The sequence below is a fragment of the Mycteria americana genome, chromosome 11 (genome assembly GCF_035582795.1).
Source record: "Mycteria americana isolate JAX WOST 10 ecotype Jacksonville Zoo and Gardens chromosome 11, USCA_MyAme_1.0, whole genome shotgun sequence".
Classification (NCBI taxonomy): Eukaryota; Metazoa; Chordata; class Aves; order Ciconiiformes; family Ciconiidae; genus Mycteria; species Mycteria americana.
In genome coordinates, this window is record NC_134375.1 from 20,692,713 (window position 1) to 20,718,112 (window position 25,400).

General features: G+C 71.4%; 2 protein-coding genes across 3 annotated transcripts; both read right to left on the reverse strand.

Annotated features, from left to right (window-relative positions):
- Positions 1-225: 225 nt before the first annotated feature.
- On the reverse strand, positions 226-10,660 carry LAMB2 (laminin subunit beta 2). 2 transcript variants are annotated; one of them, XM_075513862.1, is made up of 33 exons: positions 10,504-10,660; positions 10,179-10,342; positions 9,951-10,086; positions 9,695-9,768; positions 9,399-9,587; positions 9,261-9,324; positions 8,134-8,336; positions 7,924-8,044; positions 7,428-7,616; positions 7,161-7,340; positions 6,973-7,085; positions 6,804-6,883; positions 6,591-6,726; positions 6,255-6,410; positions 6,016-6,143; positions 5,816-5,933; positions 5,507-5,699; positions 5,280-5,423; positions 4,922-5,153; positions 4,683-4,846; positions 4,379-4,603; positions 3,583-3,797; positions 3,399-3,495; positions 2,952-3,324; positions 2,696-2,880; positions 2,378-2,619; positions 2,107-2,310; positions 1,870-2,014; positions 1,313-1,520; positions 1,092-1,233; positions 808-984; positions 574-733; positions 226-494 (listed from the first exon to the last, which is right to left on the reverse strand). In XM_075513862.1, exons 1-33 carry the CDS (start codon positions 10,544-10,546, stop codon positions 358-360), a joined length of 5,337 nt encoding a protein of 1,778 aa, XP_075369977.1. In that variant the 5' UTR covers positions 10,547-10,660; the 3' UTR covers positions 226-357. The 2 variants fall into 2 exon arrangements, with proteins under 2 accessions (XP_075369977.1, XP_075369978.1); XM_075513863.1 differs by lacking the exon at positions 2,107-2,310.
- A 110-nt stretch (positions 10,661-10,770) lies between these two features.
- LOC142415479 (laminin subunit beta-2-like) lies at positions 10,771-25,124 on the reverse strand. Its single transcript, XM_075513864.1, has 34 exons — positions 25,079-25,124; positions 24,349-24,524; positions 24,131-24,254; positions 23,927-24,000; positions 23,526-23,714; positions 23,375-23,438; positions 23,093-23,298; positions 22,887-23,007; positions 22,276-22,464; positions 21,992-22,171; positions 21,310-21,422; positions 21,098-21,177; positions 20,666-20,822; positions 20,320-20,472; positions 20,052-20,210; positions 19,854-19,975; positions 19,115-19,235; positions 18,356-18,548; positions 17,922-18,065; positions 17,243-17,474; positions 16,525-16,688; positions 16,209-16,433; positions 15,536-15,750; positions 15,345-15,441; positions 14,379-14,757; positions 14,112-14,296; positions 13,808-14,037; positions 13,460-13,663; positions 12,567-12,711; positions 12,274-12,481; positions 12,042-12,183; positions 11,515-11,691; positions 11,266-11,422; positions 10,771-11,094 (listed from the first exon to the last, which is right to left on the reverse strand). The coding sequence occupies exons 1-34, from the start codon at positions 25,107-25,109 to the stop codon at positions 10,961-10,963; spliced, it is 5,490 nt and encodes a 1,829-aa protein (XP_075369979.1). The 5' UTR covers positions 25,110-25,124; the 3' UTR covers positions 10,771-10,960.
- Between the last annotated feature and the right edge of the window lie 276 nt (positions 25,125-25,400).

Genomic DNA, 25,400 nt, shown 5'->3' on the forward strand with positions numbered 1-25,400 from the left:
CCCCCGGCCCCGTTGTTGGTCCCCCGGTGTGTCCCCTGCAGCGTCCCCCAGCCCCACAGCCAGCCGTTAGCCCCACCGACTGCCCCCCAGCCACGCAGGGTCCCGCACCCGGGGGCTGGCAGGGGCAGGCAGCGAGCGGCTCCCACCCCGGGGGGCTGAGAGAGGCCACTGTGGGGCTACCCGGGCGGACACGGGGACCCACGGCACGGGGCGGAGGCGAGGCAGTCTTGCTCTGTAACTTTATTCACACAGGGGGGTGCCCCGCAGCCCCCGCCCAGCCCACCGCTCCGGGGACAGGCGAAGGCTGGGTGGGAGAGGCTGGGGACTCGGCGGGGGACCCCGGGCCCCCCCGGGGGATCACTGGCAGGTGTTGTAGATCTGGACCTGCTGGTTGATGGTGGCCAGCACCTCCCTCATCCTGGCCTCCAGCCCGCCCAGCTGGGCTGCCTTGGCGTCCAGCACTCGCTCGTTCCGCTCGTACGCCTCCTCCAGCGCTGCGGGGATGGGGGGGGGACACGGGTCAGCGTGGTCCCCCCGCCACCGCCACCCCCCGACCCACCGCCCCAGCCTCACCTCGCAGCCGCTGCAGCTTGCCCTGGGCGTCCCGCAGCAGCCCTGCAGCCTCGTCCCGCAGCCGCTGCGCCCGGCTGCCTGCCTGCCGTGCGCCCTGCGCCCGGTGCTGCACCAGCTCCTGCGCCGTCCGGTACCGGTCCCGCAGCGGCCCCTCCAGCACCTGCCGGTCAGCAGGGCCGGTCAGCGAGACCCCCGCAGGACCCTCGCCGGCCCCTCATGCTCCCGCTCACCCACCTGCTTGGCCTCGCCGGCTCGGTCCCGTGCGGCACCGGCTGCCTCCTGGGCGCGCGTGGCTGCCAGGCTGTTGTTGGCGCGTTTCACCTTCAGGGCGTCCATCTGTCCGTCCAGGAGCCCAATCCGCCCCATGGCACCCGCCAGCCGCTGCTCTGTGCTCGCCATCTGGGCCTGCATCTGGGGACCGGTGGCACGGGGGACGGACATGGTCAGGGTGCCCGCACGGTGGGGACGGGGCCCTGCCCGTCCCCGCGGGGCAGAGGCCGCAGCGATGGGGCCCTTACCGTGCCGAGGGCTCTCTCGCTGTGCTCGATGTCACCGGTGGCACGGTGCAGCGCCTGCTCGGCCGTGCCCTGGGCTCGCCGCGCCTCCTCCAGCGCCTGCTGCACCGCCTCGGCCGTGCCCCGCACCCCCTCCGCCCGTGACCTGCGGCCGGGGCGGCACGGCCTCAGCGCCAGCCCGGGCTGGGGGTCCCCGGAGGGGGGGGCCACGTCCCCACGCTCACCTGGCCCGCTGGGCGTCCTGCAGCAGCTGCCCGGCCTGGCGCACGTCGCCAGCCGTCTGCTCCAGGATGGCGTCCACGCTGGCCAGGCTGCGCACCCGCGCCTTGATCTCCTCGGCCAGGCGGTGGATCTGGGCCGGCACGGCGGGGAGCGACAGCTCCAGCACCCGGCTGGCCACGACCTCGATGCTCTCGGGGTCCGCCCCCTCCTCTGCGGGTGGGAGCCATCAGTGTCCCCCCGCCACGGCACCCCAGGGCGGAGGGGACAGACGGACCGAGGGGTGGTGGCGGGCAGGGGGGAGCCGTGGGGAGGGAGCGTGGGGCAGGGTGGGGGGGCAGGGGACGGTTGCGGGGGCACAGGATGGTCGGGACAGGGCAGGGACCGTGCAACGCAGCGTGGGGCGGGGGGCGTGCGGCGCAGTGCCGGGGCGGTGCGGTGCCCGGGCGGTACGGCCCGCGTGCAGCACGGGGACCATGCAGTGCGGTGCAGGGTCGGTGCAGGTGCAGAGTCACGCAGGGCCGGGCAGGGGCAGCCAGCCCCCCGGCACGCCGGCACTCACGGCTCAGGAAGGCCTTGACATGGCTGATGAGCTCCCGCAGCTCCTTGTTGGAGCTCTCCACGCGGGCCCTGGTCTGGTTTGCCTTGTCCAGGGCTGCCTGCGCCCGCAGCCGGGCCTCATCCGCCTTCCCCTTAGCCTCGGCCACCTAGGCGGGGGCAGAGACCCTCAGCACCGGCCCCGAGGGCTGGGGGGCACGGCCGTGCCGCCTGCTCCCACCAGTGCCCGCGTGCCACGCACCCTGTGGGAGAGCTGGGCCGCATCGCCGGCCGCCCGCCGCAGCTCCTCCTGGGCATGGCGTGCCCGGTCCAGCGCGCTGTCGGCCGTGGACACGGCCCCGCCGCAGCTCAGACCCCCGCAGCGCCGAGCCCCGTCCTCGTCCCGGCACCCAGCTCCCCCGCAGGGGCTCTCGGGGCAGGGCACGTCGCCTGCCGCACCGCACACCTGCAAGGCAGCGCGGGCTCGGGGCGGCTCCGGGCACCGTCCCCCCGGCCCCCTCCCCGCGTCCCACCTTCTCATTGAGCGGGTGCAGGCTCAGCGCCCGTGCCCTCGCCACCAGGTCCATCAGCGCCCGCCGGCTGGCCGCGTTTTGGCGGTTGAAGTCGTCCCGCCGGCTGGCCAGGAGCTGCTCGGCGCGGCGCCGGGTGGCTGCCGAGGCGCTGACGGGGCTGGGCATGGCGCGGGTGAAGGCGTCCGCCCGGCGCTTGGCCTCCCGCGACTCCCCGTGGGACTGGCGGATGCTGTCGTAGGCGCCTGGGGGTGGCAGGGGCACCGTCAGACCCCCGGCCACGGCCCCGCCACCCCGGCCCGGCTCTGCGGCACGGCTCACCAAGGAAATTGGAGGTCTTGAGGGCATGCAGCCGCTGCTCCAGGTCCTGCAGGCTGTGGTTGAGGGCGCGGGCGCCCCGGTCCACCGCGCTCAGCACGTGGCTGGCGTTGAAATTGGCGTCCTGGGTGGCCGTCAGCTCCCCCTCCAGCCGCGTCAGCCTCTCCGTCGCCTCCTCGATCTGCTGCCTGCAAGGGAAGGGGGTGACAACCCGCCCCCAGGGTCCCCCCGGGAGCCATGCCCCGTGCTGGGTGCTCACCGCAGCCCCTCCGTGGCATGCGTCAGGTGGGCGGCGGCGGCGGCGGTGGCATTGCGGGTGGCCACCACGTCACGCACGGTGGCCAGGCTCTCCTCCAGCCGCCGGAAGGTGACCTCGAAGGCACCGGCGGCCCCGGTGTGCTGCAGGAGGCTGGCCCGCTGCGCCAGCGCCCGGGTGCGGGCGGCCAGGTCCTGCACCACCCGGTCCCAGTCCCCGAAGCAGGGGTGGCAGGGCTGGCAGGCGGGGAAGGCTCCGGCGAAGCCCCGGGCGCACTGGTCACAGCGGATGCCAGAGATGCCAGGCCGGCAGTCGCAGTGGCCGCTGCCACGGTGGCACTGGGTGCTGGCGACGCCGCGGGGGTCGCAGTCACAGGCTGCGGGGAGAACGGGGTCAGGGTGCCGTGGGGCTCGCCGCGCACCCCCCCCCCCCGCCGGCTCCGGCTCTCACCTCGGCACTGCTGCCGTGGGTCGCCCCAGTGGTGCTCCTGGCAGTCGGCGCAGGTTCGGCCCCCGAAGCCCGGCCGGCACGAGCACTGCCCCGTGAACTGGAAGACACGGCGCGGCCGAGGCTAGCACAGCGGCAGCACCCCCCTAGCCCCATCTCAGCCCCCCGTGCCCCGTCCCTGCCTCACCTGGTTGCAGGCGGGTGTCAGGGCGTGCTGGGGGTGGCAGGCACAGGGCTGGCAGCCCTGCCCGCTGCCCAGGTTCCAGTAGTTGGGGCTGCAGCGGTCACAGCTCTGGCCCTCCACGTGGGGTAGGCAGCGGCACTGCCCGCTGTGCCCGTCGCACTGGCACTGCTGGGGCCCGCAGGTGCTGGCGTCGGTGCCCAGCGTATTGCAGGAGCAACCTGGAACCGGATGGGCGCTGAGCGGGGACGGGGATGGGGACAGGCATGGGGGTATTGAGGGGGGGACAGGATGAGGAGAGGGACGGGATGGGGATGAGATTGGGATGGAGATGGGATGGGGGTGCAGATGGTATGGGGACACAGGCAGGGATGGGATGGGGATGGCGACGGGCGAGGGTGGAGGCAGAATGGAGAGAGAGATTGGGCAGGGAGTGGATGGAGGTGGGATGGGAACAGCGTGAGGACCACTGATGGGGACGGTATGGAGATGGGACAGGGACAGGATAGAGATGGCATAAGGATGGGATGGGGACAGGGTCAGGGTGGCAGTGGGGATGGGATGGTAACGGGGACAGGAATGGGCGTGAGATGAAGATGTAGATGGGATGGGACGAGTTGGGCATGGGGACACGGATGGGGCCGCAGTGCCAGGGCTGAGCAGAGGAGACAGCCCAGAGCAGGGCAGGGCTGCGGCAACCCCGCAGAGCTCTGCACAAGCAAGGGCCACCACGGGCGCGCACGGTCCCCAGGGACATGGACCCCCGAGGCAGGTCTGTCTCGGCACGGCCGTGAGTACTCACGCCTGCAGCTGTGCCGCGTGGCGTCCCCGTAGTAGCCGGGCTGGCACTCGGCACAGCGTGGCCCCGCCGTGTTGTAGAGGCAGCGCAGGCAGCGCCCCGTGCGCCGGTCGCACGCCTCTGGGTCCGTCACGTCGATGTTATCGTGGCACTGGCAGGGCAGGCAGCGCCCGCCGGGCTGCAGCGGGTCCCCGTAGTACCCGGGGGCACACTCGTCACAGCGGGGACCTGCCGGCACAGAGCGCTGGGCAGTGCCCGGGGATGGGGGACCCCCGAGGGCACCGAGCGTGCTGCGGCGGGCACCCACCTGCGTACCCGGGGCTGCAGTGGCAGATCACCTGCCGGGAGCGGCTGTCCTGGTAGCAGGAGGCGGCGAAGTGGCGGGGGCTGCCGGGCCCCTCGGGGCAGGGGCAGGGCCGGCAGTGCTGCCCGGAGCCCAGCGCCGGGTTGCCAAAGTGCCCGGCTGCACACCTGCGGGCAGGCGGTCAGCGGGGGCCGGGGCTGCCGGCGGCACCCTGCCCCGGTCCAGGTGTGTGCCCCCCTCACCTCTGGCACCTCTCGCCGTCCGTGTGGTCACGGCAGCGCAGGCAGCTGCCCGTCCGGGGGTCGCAGTCCTCGGCATGCCCGTTGCACTGGCAGGGCCGGCAGGCGGGGAAGCCCCAGTGGCCCGGCTGGCAGCGGTCGCAGCGCGGGCCGTAGGCGCCCTCGCGGCAGGAGCACTGCCCCGTGGTGCTGTCGCAGACGGTGCTCACCGACCCCTCGCTGCTGCACTGGCAGGCTGGAAGGCACGGCACCCACGGCGTCTGCCCCCGGCACGTGGGGAGCATCCCCACCCAGCCCCCCCCAGCCCCGGGGCGCCCCGGCTCCTCTCCAGGCTGGGCCGGCACAGCCCCGCGGCACTCACCTCGGCACCCGCTGGGCCCGAAGCCAAAGGTTCCCGGGGAGCAGCGGTGGCAGCGCCGTCCCACGACGTTGGGTTTGCACCGGCACTGCCCGCCCTGGGGCTGGCACTCGGCGCTGAGCGAGCCCTGGGGGTCGCAGAGGCAGGCTGCGGGCAGAGAGCGGGGTCGCCGCGGGGTGTGGGACGGGGTGCGGGACGGGGTGCGGGGCAGGGCACGGGGCCGTACTCACGCAGCGCCCCGTCATGCAGGACGGCCGAGAGGCTGTGCAGGAGGCTGGAGCAGGGCTCGGCCACGGGCGAGGGCCCCGCGGCGTGGAAGGGCTGGGCGCAGCGGTACCTCTCGAAGGTCTCCCGGCGCTCCACGGAGCCGGGGTCACCCGCGATGAACATCTCCAGCGAGGAGTGACGGGGCAGGAGCACCAGCTGGGGGGGGCAAGTCAGCGGGACGTCACGCCCGTCTCTCCCCGTGTCCCCTACGGCCGCATCCTGCCCCCCCGAAGGGTTGGTGTCCCGCATCCCGCTGCCCGGCTGCCCCTCACCGAATCGATGAGCACGCTGGTGGTGGGATCCTGCTGAGCGGTGGCACAGCCCAGCTCCAGGCGGAGGGTGTAGGAGACGCCCCGCTCCAGGCAGACGGGCTGGGGCAGCACCACGTACCTGGGAGGGGGCAAAGCAGAGCACGGGCAGCCGGGTGCCTCCTGAGAGCCCCGGCACAGCCCGGTCGCGGTGAGGCACTCACCTAGCACCGGAGGGGAGGCTGGTGGAGAGCTGGTCGTCGGCTGGGATGGTGTTTCCGCAAGGGCTGCTGGCCGATACGGGGCTGGGGCGCAGCACCCTCACCCTCACCTCCCGCCAGGGCTCCAGGTGCTGCCGGTGGAGAAGGAGCTGTGCCAAAAAGCCTCACGGGCAAGCACTCCTCGCCACCCCCCCCCAGTTTGGCGATGCATCCCACCGCTGACTTCGCCATCCGGTGCTCACCTGGGGCTCGTAGCGGATGATCACGTCATACTCGGTGGAGAAAGGCACGTTGGTGACGTGAAACTCCACCCAGCTGCCCTCCACCACGCGGGCAAAGCCCGTCCCAGTCCATGAAGCCGGGTGGTCCGTGGGGGGCTCACGCTCCACCACTGAGCCCTGGTGCAAGGTGGTGTTGTGAGATGGGACCCCAAAAATTGCCTCGGCCGGCAGGTACCACCCTGCCCCGTTGCCCCAACAGGCCCGTGGTGCCTGCTGGCTTGGGGACCCTGCAAAGAGCCACCCGCTGCCCTGCTCTGCCTGGTGTCCCCCCCCTCAAGGGACACCTTTGTCCCTTACCTGATGCAGCCGAGCATCCTCAGCCTCGTAGGTGTAATGGTCCAGGTTGATGCGGTAGTAGCCGGGTTCCACCTGGTCGCACTGCCGTCCCACCACGTGGCTGCGGCACCGGCACTGCCCCGTCTCCACAGCGCACCTGGTACCCCAGCGGCACCGTCAGCCCCGATGCCGGCAGGGATGCCCCTCGCCCCCTGCGTCCCCGCAAAGACTCACAGGTTGTCACGGGCACCTCCCACGTCGCACTCGCATGGCCGGCAGCCCGGGAGGTCGTGGCTCAGCCCCCAGTGCTCGGGCTGGAGAGGGCAAGGGTGTTACAGAGCGCCCGGCTGCGGTGCCGCGGCCCCGAGCACCGTGCACGGCCCCTGAGCACATCCCCACTCACCAGGCACTGGTCGCAGTTGCGCCCGGTCACCAGCCGCTTGCAGAGGCACTCGCCGCTGATGGGGTCACACCGGGTGCCCTCGACCACCGTGCCGCGGGGGTCACACTGGCACCCTGCGCAGAGAGTCAGTGGTGTCCGCGGGGCTGAGCCACGCGCCCGACCCCGGTGGGTGCTGCCCTGGTACCTACGCTGACAGCCCTGTGGGTTGGTGGCGCTGAGGCCGAAGAAGCCGGGTTTGCAGCGGTCGCAGCGGGGACCGGCCACGTGTTCCTTGCAGCGGCACTGCCCCGCGATCAGCCCCCGGGCTGGGTCGTCGGCACTGTCGCACAGCCCCCCATCCAGAGAGCCCTCAGGGTCGCAGTCGCAGGCTGGGGGCACAGGCAGGGTCAGCACCCTGACCCCCCCCATCCGGCCCCACGCAGCCTGTCCCGTGCCGCGCACCCCCCAGCACCGACCTCGGCACACCGCGGGATCCCGCAAGTCCTTGCTGGGGTCCTTGTAGTAGAAGGGCTTGCAGAGGTGGCAGCGGCGGCCCATGGTGTTGTGCTGGCAGCCGTCGCACACGGCCCCGCTGGCGTTCCCCGTGGCCAGGAAGACGGCCATGTCGAAGTGGCACCGCCGCGAGTGCTCGTTGCAGTCGCAGCCTGCGGGGACGGCACCGCGGCACGGCATGCGGCACCCCAACCCCCCGCCTGGCAGGCAGCACCCCCAGTGCCAAACCTCCCCAGCCCTGACTCCCCTTGCCCCGGTATGCAGCGGCCCAACCCCAAACCTCCCCAAACTACAGCCTGCAGCACCCCAACCCCCCCCCCCCAGCCGGTCTGCAGGATGCCAGTCCCCACCCAACCACATCCCAGCGTGCAGAACCCCAAAACCCCTGGCACGGCGCAGCCTGCCAGCCCCGGCACCGGGATCCGTGTGCCAGGAGCCGGTGCTGGTGCGGGCACTCACGGCGGCAGGCGTTGGTGCTGGAGCCCTCGGCCGGGCGCCAGGGCAGGTCGTGGTAGAAGTCCTCGCAGCGCTCGCAGTTCAGCCCCTGCGTGTGGTGCTTGCAGACGCAGCGCCCGTGCACCTGCCGGGATGCCACGGTGAGGGGCGGCGGCGGGACCGGGCAGCGCAACCACCCAGCTCCGGCAGGGCACGTGGGGCCAGCTCGCCTACCATGCCGTCGGCGGCGGCGGGGGCCCCGCTGAGCGGGGCGCACTCGGAGGCGTGCCCGTAGCAGAAGCAGTTCCCGCGCAGCACCAGCTCATAGAGCGCGTAGTAGTACTTCTCCCGGATCTCCCGCCGCGTGTCCAGCAGGTTGTCCCCCAGCGTGTGCAGCTTGGTGAGGTTCACCCGCAGGTTGGTGACGCGCAGCAGGTCTGGGGCGAGGAGAGATCCGCGTCGGCACGGGGCGGCCGGGCTCGTCCGTGCGCGGCTCGGCTCTGCCGTGCACGGCTGGGGTGGGCTGTGGGTGGCTCGGTGGAGCCGGGCACGGCTCAGCTCGCCTGTGCACAGTCGGGCTGGGCTGTGCGTGGCATGGGGGTGTCCGCACAGGGCTGTACGCCGTCAGGCTGGGCTGTGCATGGCTTTCTACGGCACGGCTTATTGGCACAGGGCTGCGCGTGGTTTGGCTCCCGTGCAACGTGGCTGCACGTGGCCAGGCTGGGCTGTACGTAGCTACAGTGGTTCAGCTCCCGTGCACGTGGTCGTGCCTGGTCAGGCAGGGCTCTGCACGGGCCGGGGCTCCGCAGGCCCCCCCCAGCAGATGCAGGCTGGGACCCCGCCAGTGCAGAACAAGCGCCCCGGGCTTGGGGCACCCTTCTGGGCGTCAGGGCACGCACTGCTGGGGGCTGTGCCCGGAGGACGGTTGTGCCCGGTGGGCGCAGCTCGGGGGCCCTGGCAGGACAGGACGGCTCCCCCAGGACTGCAGCTTCCCAGCAGCCCTGCCCTGCAGATTCCTCCCCTCCTGCTCCCAGCCTAAATTTAGCTCTGGGTGATTAACCCGCTGCATCCTGCGCTCGGCCCAACTCCTCTGCCCGTCACCGACACCGTCCCGCACCGCGGCCACCGGCTCGGTGCTGTGCTCGGCTCTGGCACGGCTCCGGCACAGCCATCCCCCTCCACTCTCCCCAGTGCAGCCCGACCTCTAAGTGCTCCCGTGGGGGGGTGCAGGAGGGGTTCGAGACCCCACAGGCTGGATCCGGCCCTGACCCCCCTGTGGGGCTTAGAGCAGGGAGAGAGCGGCTAAAATAGCTGCGCCCAAAATAGAGCAGCCAAGCAGGAGCCCGGGGTGGGTGACTCACTCTGGATGGCAGGGCTGTAGGGGTCCCGGATGGGGATGGCGGGGTCCAGCACCCGGTAGATCACCTGGGGGGGAAGGCAGGGCAGTGAGGGGAGAGCAGGGCCCCCCCGACCCTCCCGTGGCACCACCGGGGCCTCACCTCTCCCTCGGTGGAGGGCTCAATGTCGGAGTAACGGGACTCGCAGACGACGTCGTCGATGCGGCGCGGGGGCCCGCGGGGGACGTGGGGGAAGGCGGCGGCGCAGTCGTAGGCGAAGTAGCGGTAGACCTTCCAGCTGCGCCCGAAGTCGGCCGAGCGCTCCACCAGCATGGCCGCGGGGCGGAAGGTCTGCGGGACACCCAGCTGGGACGGGGGCCGGCCCCGCAGCCCCCGTGGGCTTCATCCCGTCCCATCCCATCCCGTCCCATCCCAGGTACCCACGTGCTGGGACCCACCTTGAAGGTCATGATGAGGTGGGTGAAGTGGAACTCGGCCTCCAGGTCCAGCTGGATGCTGACGTGCTCCACGCCTGGGGGCGGCACGTGTGACTGCGGGGAGCACCCACCCGCGGGTCCCCAGGGCTCGTCCCCTCCACCCGGCCGTGGTCCAGGGGCGCGTCCACGTCCGTTGGCTGACTCACGCTTCCTCGGCGTGGGAGGAAGGGAAGGAGAGCCCCCCCGGGACGCCCCGCCGCCCCCGCCCACTGCTCACCGTTCTCCGACTGCCACCAGGCTTTCTTGGGGCGGGGGGCGAAGGTGGTGACCACGTTCTCGATGCGGTGGCTGTCGGCGCTGGTGCGGGCGTCGTAGGGCCGCCGCGAGTCGCAGACGAAGCACTTCTTCTCCTCCTGCGAGCGGGACGCTCGGGCGGTGCGTGTCCCCATCCCGTCCCCCCCCAGCCCCGTCCCGTCCCCCCCGTCCCCGTCCCCGTCCCGCTCACCTGGAGGTGGCTGACGATGCAGTAGGGCTGGGGGCGGCGCAGCCCGCAGGTGGAGGTGGCACTCAGGCGGGGGGCTCGCCCCACCAGCAGGTCCCCGGTGGCCGGGTAGCAGCTGCCGCGGGCGCAGCCCTGGGGGCGGTCGGGGGCCGGGGCCCCCCCCAGCCCTGCGGGGCAGCGGGGGGGGAGGGTTCAGGGCGCTGGGGGCGGGGGGGCGGCGCGGGGCCCCTTCCGCGGCCGCCCGGAACCAGAGCGGCGGGGCCGGGCCGGACCCCGGCCCCCCCCGGGCCCCGCTGCGGGGGTGGGGGGGGGGGGGGCGCGGACTCACCGGCCAGCAGCGGCAGCAGCAGGAGGGCGCCGGGGCTCCGCATCGCGGGGGCGCAAAGGGGGCGCAAAGGGGGCGCAAAGCGGACGCAAAGGGGGCGCTCGGCAGGTGCCCGGCGGTCCCGTCCCGTTCCCGTCCCGCCCCGCCGGTTCCCGTTCCCCTCCCCGTCCCGCTCCCTCTCCCGCCCCCCCCGCTCCGGGCTGGGCGGCGGGCGCAGCGCTCGGGGCTGCGCGGAAAGCGCGGGGCGGATCCCGGCCGGAGCGGGGAGCGCGGGCGGCCGGCGGGCAGGAGGCAGGAGGCGGGCAGGAGGCAGGCAGGCACCGGACACAGGCAGCCGCTGTTCAGGGCTTTATTTGCTGGCGCGGCCGCGATACAGGCACCCGCAGAGGGGACGGGACCCCCCGGGCTGCCGGGGCAGGACCGGACCCCGGATCGCACCCCCCGGCCCCGCCGCCGGTCCCTAGCAGGTGGCGTAAGCGTTGGCCCTCTCCCGGATCTCCTCCAGCAGCCCCCAGACCCGCTGCTCCAGCGCCTGCAGTCGCGTCGCCTTCGCCGCCATCGCCCGCTCGTTGGCCCCGAAGTGCTGCTCCAGCTCTGCGGGATGGGGGCGCGGTTGGGGTGCAGCCCCCCACCGCGTCCCCCAGCCTGCGTCACCCTTCGGGCACCAGGACACCAGGGGGACAAGGGGAGACGTGCACGGGGAGGCGGGCACCAAGCGGGGTCGGGGTGGTGGGGAACGTCCCCCACCACGCGCTCCCCCCTCACCTTCCAGCTTCCTCTTGCTGCTGCTGGCCTTGTCCAGGAGGTCCCGGGCCTCCGCCGTCAGCTGCGTCACACGCTGCAGGGCCCCGCCGGACACCCCGGCCAGCCCGCTCACCCGGCCCTTCAGCACCACGTAGCGCTGCGTCACCTGCGCCAGGTCCTGGTGGCACAAGGGCACGGCAAGGCTGAGCCCCCTCCGGCATCCCATACCCCCTCGGTGCTGCAGTGGGGCCGGGCAGGGCTGGGGCTCACCTGGCTGAGTGTCCCCGAGGCAGCAGTGGCACGCTGCGCCCCGTCCCTTGCTTGCTGGGCCACGCGGCGGGCATCCCGGCCCCGCTCCTGCAGCGCGGTGACATGCTGCGCCAGCTCCCACAGCCGCTGCTGCGCCCGTGACTCCTTCCCCTCCAGCGCCTGCAGCCTGCGCTCCGCCTGGGCAGGCACGGGCACCAGTTGCTGGCATGCACGGTGACCCGCCGTGCCCACGGCGCCAGCCCCACCACCTTGGCAAACCCACGGCACCCGCCCCACGCCGTCCACGTCCCCCTGGCACCAGCCTCGCTACCCTTGGCGTGCCCGTGGCATCAGCCTTGCTCTCCACGGCACTGACCCCATTACTCCCGGTGCCCCCACAGCACCAACCTCGTTACTCCCAGTGCACCCACGGCACCGACCCCGTTGTCCCCAGCATGCCCAAAGCACCACCCCGCTCCCGGGCCGTGCCGGCGGCCTTGGCCCGGCTCCTGCAGCCCTGGCACGCCCGCAGCGCCAGTGCCCCTCACCTCCTTGGCTCTGCTCTCGGCCGCCCGGATGGCGTCCCTGGCACTCCGCAGGGCGCTCCCCGCCACCGTCACCTGCACCCGCGCCGCATCCAGCGCCCGCTGCGTCCCCGCCAGCTTGTCCCTCACACCCTCCGCTTGCTCCCTGCAGCAGCACAGGCAGCTCCAGCCCCTGCCAGCGCCGCGGGATGGACGCCCACCCCCTGCCCGCCCCAGCACGTCCCCCGCCGCTCACCTGGCATCCCGTCCCTGCACCAGCAGCCCCCGTGCCGCGGCCAGCCCCTGTGCCGTGCTGTTCAGCACCGCGTCCACCCCCTCCAGCTGGCTGATGCTCTCCCGCATCTCCCGCAGCAGCTCCTGGATCCGGCTGGGGCTACTGGGCAGGGAGATGTTCAGCACCTGCCGGGCCACCAGCTCGATGCTGGCCGGGTCGGCTCCCTCCTCTGCGGGGACACGGGAGCGGGGTGGGCTCGGAGCGGGCACGCTGAGCCCCGCCATGCCTGCGTGCCCACCCCGTGCCGGTGCTACCTGCCAGGAAGGCCTTGATGCGGCGGATGAAGTCCCGCAGCTGGGCCGTCGCCTTCTCCGCGCGGCTGCGGGCGGCCTGCGAGTGCCCCAGCGCCTCCTCCGCCCGGCTCCGTGCCCCCCGTGCCAGCTCCTGCACCTCCTGCGTCTGAGGGGCACGGGGCTGAGTGGGGGGCATGGGACGGCCCCGGGGAGGGGGTGCAGGGGGGTGGGCAGGGGGTACGAGGGGACATGCCCAGGGACAAGATGGGGGCGTGCAAGGGGGTGTAAATGGGGTGTGCAAAGGGGCTCAGGGGACGTGCAAGGGCGCGCGAGGGGGTGTGCAAGAGGGTACAAGGGGGCATGGAAGGGGTGTGCAAGGGGACATAAAGGGGGTGCGCAAGGGGGTGCAGCAGTGGCCCAAGGGGGCACACAAGTGGCACAAGGGGCACCTACGAAGGGGCATAAGAGGGACATACGGGGGGGACATGCTTGGGGGCACAGAAAGGGCACAAGCAGGATATGCAAGGGGACGTGCAAAGGGGCATGGAAAGGGCCTAAGTGGGACATGGAAGGGGACATCAAAGCGGCATGGAAAGGGCACAAGCAGGAGGTACAAGGGGACATGCAAAGGGGCATGGAAAGGGCACAAAGAGGGACATGCAAGAGGACACCAAAGTGGCATGGAAAGGGTACAAGCAGGGCATGCAAAGGGACATGCAAGGGGGCATGGAAAAGGGATAAATGGGACATGGAAGGGGACATCAAAGTGGCATGAAAAGGGCACAAGTGGAACATAGAAGGGGACACCAAAGTGGTATGGAAAGGGCACAAGCAGGGCACGCAAGGGGACATCAAAGCGGTACGGAAGGGTCACAAGGGGACACCAAAAAGTGCCATGGAGCCACCACCCCTACCTTCTGCGCCACGACACCCAGCTGCCCCAACGCCACATCCAGCTGCTGCGAGGCGTTACGGGCACTGCTCAAGGCTCGAGCCGAGACGGGCAGTGCCCCCGCGCATCCCGTGCCACCACAATGCCGTGTCCCCGTGCCGTCCCGGCACAAGGCTCCTCCGCAAGGTGCTTGCTCGCAGCTCCAGTCCCCAGGCACCCCACAAATCTGCGGTGATGCCAATGGTGGAGATGGCACCTCAACGCCGCATGGGGGGAGATGCCCGTGCCGGGGCGGCACACGGGCAAAGCTGCCCCAGCACAGGGATCTTCCCCCATGCACCTATTTGCTCCCCGCCGGTCCTGCTCTCACCTTCTCGTTGATTCTGGCAACACTGAGTCCCATCACCCGTTTCTGTGCCTCCCGCAAGGATTTCCGTGCCGCAGCCGTGCCGCGGCGGAAAGCGTCGCCCCGCTGCTGCAGCAGCTGCTCGGCCGCTCGCCGCGTTGCCTGTGCCCCGTTCAGCTTGCCGGCTGTACCGTTGGCCACCGCCTCTGCCTGCCGCGAGTCCTCCGCCGATGCCAGGATGCTGCGGTAAGACTCTGCGGGTGCTGGCGTCAGGGTTCGGCCGGGATGGTTGCCACTGAACCCCCCGGTCCTTGCTGGATGCTCTTACCGCTGAATCCGGCCGCTGCCACGGTGCCGAGGAGGATTTGGAGGTGGGAGGCGGTTCGGTTGAGACCCCCTAGTTCGTGGCTCAGCCCGGCTAGCCGGTCGCGGTGCCGCACATCTGCCTGCGCCAGCTGATCCAGATGTTGCTCCAGCTCTTGGAGCTGCTTCCAGAAGTCGTCCAGCTCCATCCTTTGGGAGGGGAGAGAGGTCTCAAGCCTTTTTGGGTGACAAAAGGAGGGTCCCCCCTCCCCAGCCCACCGCACACGCTTGCCTGGAGCCGTCCAGCCGCCCGGGCAGCCCATCGAGGAGGGGGCCGCCGGGGCTGCCCACCTCGCCCAGCAGCCGCTCCGCACGCCCCAGCGCCTCCTCCAGCGCCCGCAGGCGGCGGGGGCTGAGCGGGGGCACGGACCCCCCGTCCCGCAGCGCCCGTGCCTGCGTCCCCAGGCGCTGCAGCCTGTCCCGCAGGCTGCCCAGGGCCGGGTCCCAGCGCCCGAAGCAGGGGTGGCAGGGCGAGCAGTGCGGGAAGGCCTCCTGGTAGCCCCGCTGGCAGCGGTCGCAGCGCAGCCCCCCGAAGCCCGGCCGGCACCGGCACTGCCCGCTGGCCTGCTCGCACTGCAGGCTTTCGGCGCCCAGCGGCTCGCACTCGCAGGCTGCAGAGACAGGTGGTGGCATGGCCTGGCCTCCCCAGGGACCCCCGTGTCCCCAGAGTGCCACCATGTCCCCAGCGTCCTACTGTGTCCCCCTGCATCTCCAGGGTCCTACCATGTACCCAGGGTCTCCTATATCTCCACAGTCCCACCATGTACTCAGGGCCCCCTGAGTCCCCCATGTCCCCAAGACCCACCATGTCCCCAGGGTCTTCCATATCCCCAGCACCCCACTGTGTCTCCAGAGTCCCCCATGTCCCCAGGGTCCCATCATGTCCCCAGCACCCCGCTATGGGTCCAGGGTCCCCCATGCTCGAAAGGTCTCAGCACATCCCCATGATCTCACCACGTCCCCAGGATCTCCTGAGTCCCCAGAGTCCCCTGTGTCCCCAGTGTCTCCCCAGGGCCCCGATGCTGAAAGTCCCACCATGTCCCCAGGGTCCCCCACGTCCCTAGAATCCCACCATGCACCCAGGGTCCCTCCATGACCCCGTTTCCCCAAGACTTCCCATTCCCTGCGGCCCCCATGTCCCCGGACACCCCGTGTCCCCAAAGCCCCTGCGCCCCCAGTCTCTGGGACGTGCCCCCACCTCGGCACTCCCGCTCAGGGTCTCCCCAGTGATGCTCCTGGCACTGGGAGCAGACGCGGCCCCCGAAGCCGGGCCGGCACTGGCACTGCCCCGTCACCTGTGGCGAGAGCGGCGTGCTCAGCTGGGTGGCTCGCCCAGCACCAGGAGGGCAGCAGAGCCGTGCCGGGGTGCCGAGGTGCCGGGGGTCTCACCGCGTCGCAGGCGGGGTGCAGGGCGTGCGTGGGGTGGCAGCCGCAGGGCTCGCAGCCCCCTGCCCCCCCCAGGCTCCAGAAGTGGGGTGCGCAGCGGTTGCAGCTCTTGCCCACCACGTTGGGCCGGCAGGCGCAGGCGCCCGTGCCGCGGTCGCAGGCGCAGGCGCCGGCGGTGCAGTGGGAGGCCAGGGTTCCCTGTGGGTCGCAGCCGCAGCCTGCGGGCGGGTGGGCTACTGCGTGGGGCTCAGCCCGTACCCGCTGCCCAGGCAATGCCCTCCTGGCATCTGGCCCCAGCGCCCCAAATCCCCTGCCTGGCCCTGAACCCATGCACAGCTTCAACCCCCCCCCCCCAATTCCCGCACCCCCTCCCGACCCTGATCCCTGTCCCCCACCCAGCCCTGACCCCCGGCACAGCCCCAACCCCCCCCTGACAGCCCCAAACCCCCCAACAGCCCCAAACCCCACCTGGCCCTGACCCTACCCAGCCCCAAACCCCCAGACACCCCCAAAACCTGACCAACCCACCCCCCACACACACACAACCCCAATCCTCACGCCCACTCCGACCCCTTGCATCACCCCAAAACCCCCTGCACATCCCCAAACCCTTGCACAGCCCCAGCCCCGGCACAGCCCGACCCCCCGCTCCGGCGCAGCCCCTCGCCCCGCTCACGCCGGCAGCTGCGCTGCAGGGCATTGCCGTAGTAGCCGGGCTGGCAGTGGGCGCAGCGGGGCCCGGTGGTGTGGTACAGGCAGCGCAGGCAGTGCCCCGTCCGGGGGTCACAGGCGCCCGGGTCGCTGGCGTCGATGTTGTTGTTGCACTGGCAGGGCCGGCATGCACCCCCCTCCACCTCCGGCATCCCGAAGTAGCCGGGGGAGCAGCGGTCGCAGCGGGGCCCTGCGGGGAGGCGGGGGCCGTGGGTGCTGGGGGTCCCGCAGCCCCGGTGCCGGAGGGGTCCCCGCTGCACGGCGCCCGCCCCGCCCCTCACCGGCATATCCGGGCGCGCAGAGGCAGACGATGTGGTGGGTCTCCTCGTCGGCGTGGCAGGCGCTGCCGTGGTAGTGCCGCGTGCCGGGGTAGCCAGGGCAGGGGCAGGGCCGGCACTGCTGCCCCGAGCCCAGCACCGGGTCCCCGTAGTAACCGTCCTGGCACCTGCGAGGATGAGAGGTGAGTGCCCTGGGCGTCCGTCCCACCCCATCATATCCCATCCCACCATCCCATATCCCATCCCACCATCCCATCCCACCATCCCATATCCCATCCCACCATCCCATCTCATCCATCCCATCTCATCCATCCCATGCCATGCCATCATATCCCCTCTCATCCATCCCATTATATCCCATCTCATCCATCCCATTATATCCCATCCAATCTCACCCCATCATATCCCATCCCATCATATCCCATCCCATCATATCCCATCCCACCACCCCATCCCATTATATCCCATTCCACCATATCCCACCCCATCCCATCATAACCCATCCCACCATGCCATGCCATGCCATGCCATCCCATCATATCCCATCCCACCGCCCCATCCCATCCCATCATATTCCATTCCACCGTATCCCATCCCATCCCACCCCACCGCATCCCATCATAACCCATCCCACCATGCCATGCCATGCCATCCTATCCCATGCCATGCCACGCCATGCCACGCCATGCCGTCCCATCCCCTCCCCTCCCATCAGGCTCACCTCTCGCAGTGCCGGCCGGTGGTGTGGTCACGGCAGCGCAGGCAGCTGCCCGTCCGGGGTTCGCAGTCCTCGGCACGCCCGTTGCACTGGCAGGGCCGGCAGGCGGGGAAGCCCCAGTGGCCCGGCTGGCACTGGTCACACCGCCGGCCCACGGCGCCGGGCTGGCACCGGCACTGCCCGCTCACCGCGTCGCATAGCTGTGACACCGAGCCCTCCGGGGAGCAGGCGCAGGCTGCGGGACGGCATGGCTCGGGTCAGGGACGTGGGTGCAGAGACACAGGGATGGACAGACAGACAGACAGACAGATGGGGGACCAGCACCCAGGGCATGCCCAACGCACGGGCTACGGCACAGGAGGGCTCACGTGGACGCGTGGGTGGGCAGACGGATGGGCGGACGGACAGACGAGTGAGTGTAAGGCAGGGCAGCACCCACCCCAGGGAGGAGCGCGGGGCTCGGATGGATGGATGGATGGATGGAAGGACAGATGGACAGAGGGGGAACTGGGACCCAACCCACGGGCTGCAGGACAGCAGGGCTGAGACGGACACATGCATGAACAGATGGACAGACAGACAAGTGAACAGGCAGACGGGCAGCGAACAGGGCTCTGTCGGCTGGACGGACAGACAGACGGGAGGGACAGGGATGCTCGCAGGCGCAGATCCCGCTACTCACGGCTGCAGCCCAGGGGCCCGAAGCCGTAGCTGCCCAGGGCGCATCGGTCGCAGCGCCGGCCGAGGACGTGGGGCTTGCATTCGCACTGCCCTCCCTGCGCCTGGCACTCGCTGCTGCGGGAGCCCTGCGGGTCGCACTGGCAGGCTGCGGGCAGCAGGGCCGGCGTGGGGCCGGGGCTGCTTGCCCGCACCCTGCCCGCACCCTGCCCCCGCTCCCCCGCCGTGGAGCACGGCCGCATCCTGACCCACTGCCCCGGGTAACCCTGCCCACCCCTGCCGCGGGCACGGCTCTCATCCCGACCCACTGCGACGAGCGTGGGCTCATCCTGACCCACGGGCACGCGTACCCCTCCCCACCCTGCCGTGGGCACGGCCCCGCCCTCGCCCGCTGCCCCGGGCGCGTCCCCCGACGCCGGCCGGGCGCCCCCCGCTCACCCAGCGCCCCGCCGTGCAGCAGAGCCGAGACGCTGCAGACCAGGCGGGCGCAGGCCTGGGCCAGGGGGTGCGGGGGGGCCATGTGAAATGCCTCCAGGCACCGGTACCGCTCCAGCTCCTCCCGGCGCGTCGCCGCCGCCGCCTCCGCCCCGTGGAAGCCCGGCAGCTCCGACACCCGCGGCAGCAGGACCAGCTGTGCCGGGCAGTGGGACGGGGAGAGGAGATGTGGCTGGGGGGGCACAGGCACCCCCCGCCGTGGGACCTGGCCCCTGCTCCTGGGCCGGATCCCTCTGCCCTGGGGCAGCCCTGACCCTGCTGGGGGCTCGACCATCCCGGCCCCATCAACAGCCCCAGCTCCACCGATATTCCCATCGAAATTGCCAGCCCCACAGGCATTCTTATCCCCATCCCTGTTGACAGCCCCAAGACCAGCCCCAACTCCATCAACATCCCCAGCCCCATTGATATTTCCATCCTCATCCACATCCCCATCCCTATTCCTATCTCCATCCCCACCCCCTTTCCCATCCCCGTCAACATCCCCACCTCCATCCCCGTTAACATCCCCACCTCCATCCCTGTTCCCTTTCCCCATCCTCTTTTCCATCCCTGTCCCCATCCCCATCCCCATCCCCACCTCACCCCACGTGCAGCCCCAGGTGGATGTCGCTGCCCACCCCAGCCCCTGGTCCCCCGTCCCTGCCCATCACCCCGCCCCTGCCGAGCCCCAGGTGTGGGGTGCAGCGGGACCCCCCTCACCGAGTCGATGAGGATGAAGGCGCCGGGGTGGCGCTGGGTAACGCCGGCCCGGTGAAGCCGCATGGTCACCTCGTAGGGGGTGTTGGGCTCGAAGCAGAAGGGCCGGGACAGCAGCACGTACCTGTGCAGAGGCAGGTGTCGGGGCACAGGCACCCCAGGGCCACAGGGACGGCCAAGGGACAGCAGTGGCACCCGGCCACCTTCCTTGTCCCTGTCCCCATCCCCATCCCTCACCTGGGTGGCAGGACTGTCCCTGTTTCCATCCCATCGCCACCCCTCAGGTCTGGGAGTGTGGCAGGGCTGTCCTTGTCCCTGCCCTGTCCTGATCCCTGTCCCCATCCCAACCCCATCCTCATTTTCATCCCATCCCATCCCACCTTCATCCCATCCCACCCTCATCCCATCCTATCCCATCCCATCCCATCCCATCCCCATCCCCTCCCTATCCTCATCCCCATCCCATCCCATCCCATCCCATCCCATCCCACCCATCCCATCCCTATCCCCATCCCATCCCATCCCATCCCATCCCATCCCATCCCCATGGTCATCCCATCCCCACCCCACCTTCATCCCATCCCATCCCATCCCATCCCATCCCCATGGTCATCCCATCCCCACCCCACCTTCATCCCATCCCATCCCATCCCATCCCCTCCCCTCCCTTCCCCTCCCCTCCCCTCCCCTCCCATCCCATCCCCATCCCCACCCCGTCCCGTCCCGTCCCATCCCACCCCACCTCTGGCTGTGGGGCAGGCTCTCGCGGTACATCTGCTCGGAGGGCAGCAGGTTCCCGCAGCGAGGGCTGGTGGGCAGCGCCCGGGAGCTGACGCTGACCACGGCCTCCCAGTCCTCGGCCGACTGCGGCGACAGGTGAGCCGGCATCAGGGCTGTGCCGTGCCATACGCGCCGTGGCCGCGGCCGTGGCTGCGCTCACCTCGGGCTCGTAGCGCAGCAGCAGCTCGTAGTCCATGGGGTAGGGCACGTCGTCCACGCGGAAGGTCAGGCCGGCCCCGTCCCGCACCCGGGCGAACCCCGAGCCCGTCCACGTCACCATGCGCCCGGCGCCGTCCCGCACCACCTCCTCCACGTCCGGCTGGGCAGGGCACCGGCACGGCTCGGCCACGGCCTCCCCGGCTCTGCCCCCCCGGCCACCCCCGCCCCGCAGCGCCCCGCCGCGCCCCATCCCACCCCCCGGGGCTCACCTTGGGGGGCTGCTGGCGGCCGCGGCGCGAGGGGGCGCGGGGCTGGGGGGCGCGGGGGGGGCTGCGCTGGTGTCGCGGACGCCCCTTCCGCACCCCCGGCTCCCCGGTGTCGTACTCCAGGCAGTCCTGGGGTACCTCCGCCCGGATGGCACCCTGTGGGGACGGGGTCAGGGGACGGGTGCCATGCACGGGGACAGCCGTGCACAGAGCACAGTGACAGCCACGTGCGGGACAGGGTGACAGCCACGCATGGAGCACGGTGACAGCCATGCATGGAGCACGGCGCACGGTGACAGCCATGCGCAAGCCCGCGTTGGGAGTGCAGGGACCCCCCCAGGAGACTCACCGGGAGCTGGGGGTGGCCGTGGCTGTGGCCGGTGGCCCGCTCGGCCTCGTAGGTGTAGTAGTCAAGGGGGGCGCAGAAGAAGCCGGGCTGTACCTGGTCGCACTGCCGCCCCATGAGGTGGGGACGGCAGGGACAAGCCCCATCCTCCATGGAGCACCTGGGGGTGACATTCTTGTCCTTTTGTCTGTCCTTCTGTCCGGCTCGATCCTCACCCATCCCTCCCTCCATCCCTGTCCCCATCCCTCCATCCCAGGGGACAGAGATCCCTCCCTCCGTCCCTCCATCCCAGCCCCCTCTGTCTCTCCAGCCCTGTCCCCATCCCTCCACAGATGTCCCCTCCCTCCCTCCCTCCCTCCGTGCTTGGCCCCCAGCCCTTTCCCCACTCCCGCGTCCCCGTCCCCGTGCCCTGCCGGCCGCTGTGCTGGGCCCCACCGGTTGCTGTAGGCTCCCCCGAAGTCGCAGGCGCAGGGCCGGCAGCCCCCCACATCGTAGCTCAGGCCCCAGAACTCAGGCTGCAGCGAGAGGAGGGGAGCGTGGGGCAGGTGTGGGGCCAGCCCGGCGCGGAGGGGTGCCGTGGGGCTGGGGAGAGTCAGGGCCACGGAGCACGGTGTGGGGCGGGCTGTGGGGCGGGCTGGGGCACTCACCACGCACTGGCTGCAGGAGCGCCCAGCCACGAAGCGTTTGCAGTAGCAGTCCCCGCTGATGGGGTCGCAGGGGGAGCTGCCCGCCACCGTGCCCCGTGGGTCACACCTGCACGCTGCCCCACACACGCACGCACCCCCGCACGTGAGGGGCTGCCACGTGGCACCGCAGCCCACGGGCTTCATGGCCCTCCCTCCCCATCCTGTGTCCTTCCATCCCTCCCCCTCCGTTCCGCATCCTTCCATCCCCACCCCTCCATCCCCACATCCCTCCATCCCCACCCCTCCATCCCCACCCGTCCATCCCCACTCCTCCATCCCCACCCCTCCATCCCACATCCCTCTATCCCCACTCCTCCATCCCCATCCCTCCACCCCACCCCTCCATCCCACATCCCTCCATCCCCACTCCTCCATCCCACATCCCTCCATCCCCACCCCTCCATCCCCACCCCTCCATCCCCACTCCTCCATCCCACATCCCTCTATCCCCACCCTTCCATCCCACATCCCTCTATCCCCACCCCTCCATCTCCATCCCTCCATCCCCACCCCTCCATCCCCATCCCTCCACCCCACATCCCTCCATCCCCATCCCTCCACCCCACATCCCTCCATCCCCACCCCTCCATCCTCACCCCTCCACCCCACATCCTCCCGTGCCCATCCCTGGGTCCCAGCTCACGCTGGCAGCCCTGCGGATCGCCATGGCTGAGGCCGTAGGCACCGTGCTGGCAGCGGTCGCAGCGGGGACCGGCCACGTTCGCCTTGCAGCGGCACTGCCCCGCGATCATGCCCAGCGCCACGTCCGTGTGCCCATCGCAGGCACCTCCGTCCAGCGAGCCCGCCGGGTCGCAGTCGCACGCTGCCGAGAGAGAAAGAGAGAGAGACCGCAGGGAGCTGCGGCTGCCAGCACCAGGGGCCGTGGGGCCGGGGCACGCCGTGGGGCTGGGGTCCCATGGGACTCACGGGCGCAGGCGGTGGGGGCGCGGATGTCGGAGCGGGGGTGCCGGTAGTAGAAGGGCTTGCAGAGGTGGCAGCGGCGGCCCATGGTGTTGTGCTGGCAGCCGTCGCACACGGCCCCGCTGGCGTTCCCCGTGGCCAGGAAGACGGCCATGTCGAAGTGGCACCGCCGCGAGTGCTCGTTGCAGTCGCAGCCTGCGGGGACGGCACCGCGGCACGGCATGCGGCACCCCAACCCCCCGCCTGGCAGCACCCCCGCCCCGAACCCAGGGATGCAGCTGCTCGATCCCAACCCCTCAAGCCCCAGCCTGCAGAACCCCCAGCACTACATCCCAGCCGGATGCACCCCAACCCCTCCAAATCGCAGCCTGCAGCTCCCCAACCCCCCCAAACCCCAGCCCCACGTGCAGCACTCCCAACCCCAAAGCCCGGCACGCAGGACCCCCAACCCCCAGCCCCAAGCCACGGCCCTCGGGATGCTGAGCCCTCCACAGACAACATGCAGGACCCCAAAATCCCCAAGCACCACAAGCAGGACCCCCATTCCCCCAACCCAGTGTGTGGGACCCCAAGCCCGCGGGCACAGCACGGTGTCGGTGCCGGCGCGGGGCACTGACGGCGGCAGGCGTTGGTGCTGGAGCCCTCGGCCGGGCGCCAGGGCAGGTCGTGGTAGAAGTCCTCGCAGCGCTCGCAGTTCAGCCCCTGCGTGTGGTGCTCGCAGACGCAGCGCCCGTGGATCTGGCGGGGGGGGGAGCACCCAGCTCAGCGTGGCCGCCGGATCCCACGGGACACCGTGCCGTGCCGGCAGTTGCGTGCACCTCACCATGCCAGGGACGGAGGACGGTGGGGCACCGGGTGCCGGGGCGCACTGGGCAGCGTGGCCGTGGCAGAAGCAGCTCCCGCGCAGCACCAGCTCGTCCACAGCGTAGTAGTACTTGTGCAGCACCTCCCGCCGCGTGTCCAGCAGGTTGTCCCCCAGCGTGTGCAGCTTGGTGAGGTTCACCCGCAGGTTGGTGACGCGCAGCAGGTCTGGGGGGTGCGGCACCGTCAGCACCCACCCCATCGCCCACCGGCCCCGCAGCCCTGGCCCCCCCGGCCCACGCACCCTGGATGTCCGGGCTGTAGGGATCCGCCACGGGGATGGAGGGGTCCAGCACCTTGAAGATGACCTGGGAGGAGGAAGGGGTGGGTGATCCCAGACCCCCCAGATCCCCCGCCCCCCCGGCACCCCTCTGCGCCCCCCCAGCCCCACGCACCTCCCCATGGCTGGAGGGCTCGATCTCGGAGTAGCGCTGGTCACACAGCACCTCGTCCACCAGCCCCGAGGGCTGGCTGGGGACGCCGGGGAAGAGCTTGGAGCAGTTGTAGGCGAAGTAGCGGTAGACCTTCCAGCTGCGCCCGAAGTCGGCCGAGCGCTCCACCAGCATGGCCGCGGGGCGGAAGGTCTGCGGGACACCCAGCTGGGATGGGGGGCCAGCCCCACAACCCCTACAGGTCTGTCCCACCCCATCCCATCCCATCCCATCCCACCCCACCCCACCCCACCCCATCCCATCCCATCCCATCCCATCCCGTCCCATCCCGTCCCATCCCATCCCATCCCATCCCATCCCGTCCCATCCCACCACGTCCCGGGCACTCACGTGCCAGGACCCACCTTGAACTTCATGATGAGGTGGGTGAAGTGGAACTCGCCCTCCAGGTCCAGGCGGATGCTGACGTGCTCCACGCCTGGGGGGGACAGAGAGGCGATGGCCAAGGCCAGGGAAGACACACACCCCCCCCCCGCCCCGGGTCCCATGGCCACGCAGCCCCGAGGCGCACGCACATGGAGGCAGCCCCGCTGCCGCCCCGGCCTCACCGTTCTCTGACTGCCACCAGGTCCGCTGGCCGTGGGGGCCACTCAGGTAGATGACGTTCTCGATGCGGTGGCTCTCGGGCAGGGATGGGTCCCGCGAGTCGCAGGTGAAGCATTTCTCCGAGTCCTGTGCCGGGGAGCGGCACCATGAGGGACGGGCGGCTGGAGGCTGTGCCAGTGCCCGGCCGTGCCGGGGCCGTGCCGGGGCCGTGCGGGCTCACCTGGAGGTGGCTGACGATGCAGTACTCCTGGGGCCCGTCCAGCCCGCAGGTGGAGGTGGCACTCAGGCGGGAGGCTCGTCCCACCAGCAGGTTCCCGGTGGCCGGGTAGCAGCTGCCGCGGGCGCAGCCGTGGCTCGGGTCGGGCTCCTGCCAGCCCCCCGCTGCCGGCACCCCCGCTGCAGGGAGCGAGGGCACGGGCTGGGGGCTGTGCCAGGGCCTCCAGGCACCCCTCGCTCCCCGCCATGCACCCTGCCTGGCACCCTCCCTGACCCCGGCCGTCCCATCCCGTCCCGTCCCCACGTCCCGACCCACTGATGCAGCACGAAGCTCCGTGACCCGGAAAGGTGCTGGCAGCAGTGCCGGGGCCTCGTGACCGGGGGGGCAGGGAGCGGGGCCGGGCGGGCAGCGGGGGCGAGCGGGGGGCTGGTGGCCGCGGGGCCGGAGAGGCCAGGGAGGGGGTGGCTGCCTGTGCTCCTGGGGGGCTGGGCAGCCCCCGGGGCACTGAGCAGTGCCAGGGGGAGCCGGGAGCCAGGTCAGGTGCTCGCTAATCCCAGCGGGGCTCGGCGCAGCCCGGATTCCCTGCTGGGATTTGTGGCGGTCAGGTCCTGGCTGCTGCCGGCCAGGGAGCGTGGCCATCGCCACCACCTCTGCCGCCTGGCACCCTCCGCCCGGGCTGGGGTCCCGCAGGGTGCCCAGCCGCTCGCAGTGCCCCACCGAGGCCGGCGCTTACCCAGGAGGAGAGCGAGCACCAGGAGGTCCATGGGCAGCCGCGGGCTCTGCCTGGGGGGACACGGAGACGGCGCTGTGGCAGGGCGCGGGGTACGGCATGGGGCGCGGGGCGGCCGCGGCCTGGCCTCTCCCAGCTCCGGCACAGCGGTGCACCCCGGGGTGCTCCCACCCAGTTCTGGCACAGCAGTGCACCCAGGGGACAGCACTGGGAAGCGGGGTCGGGTGGGTAGTTGGGTCCCAAAGTCCCCCATGGTGGCACCCAGTGCCCACCCCCGTGGCCGTGACCCAGCCCCGCACGGCTCTGGGGGGCTGCGGCACGCAGA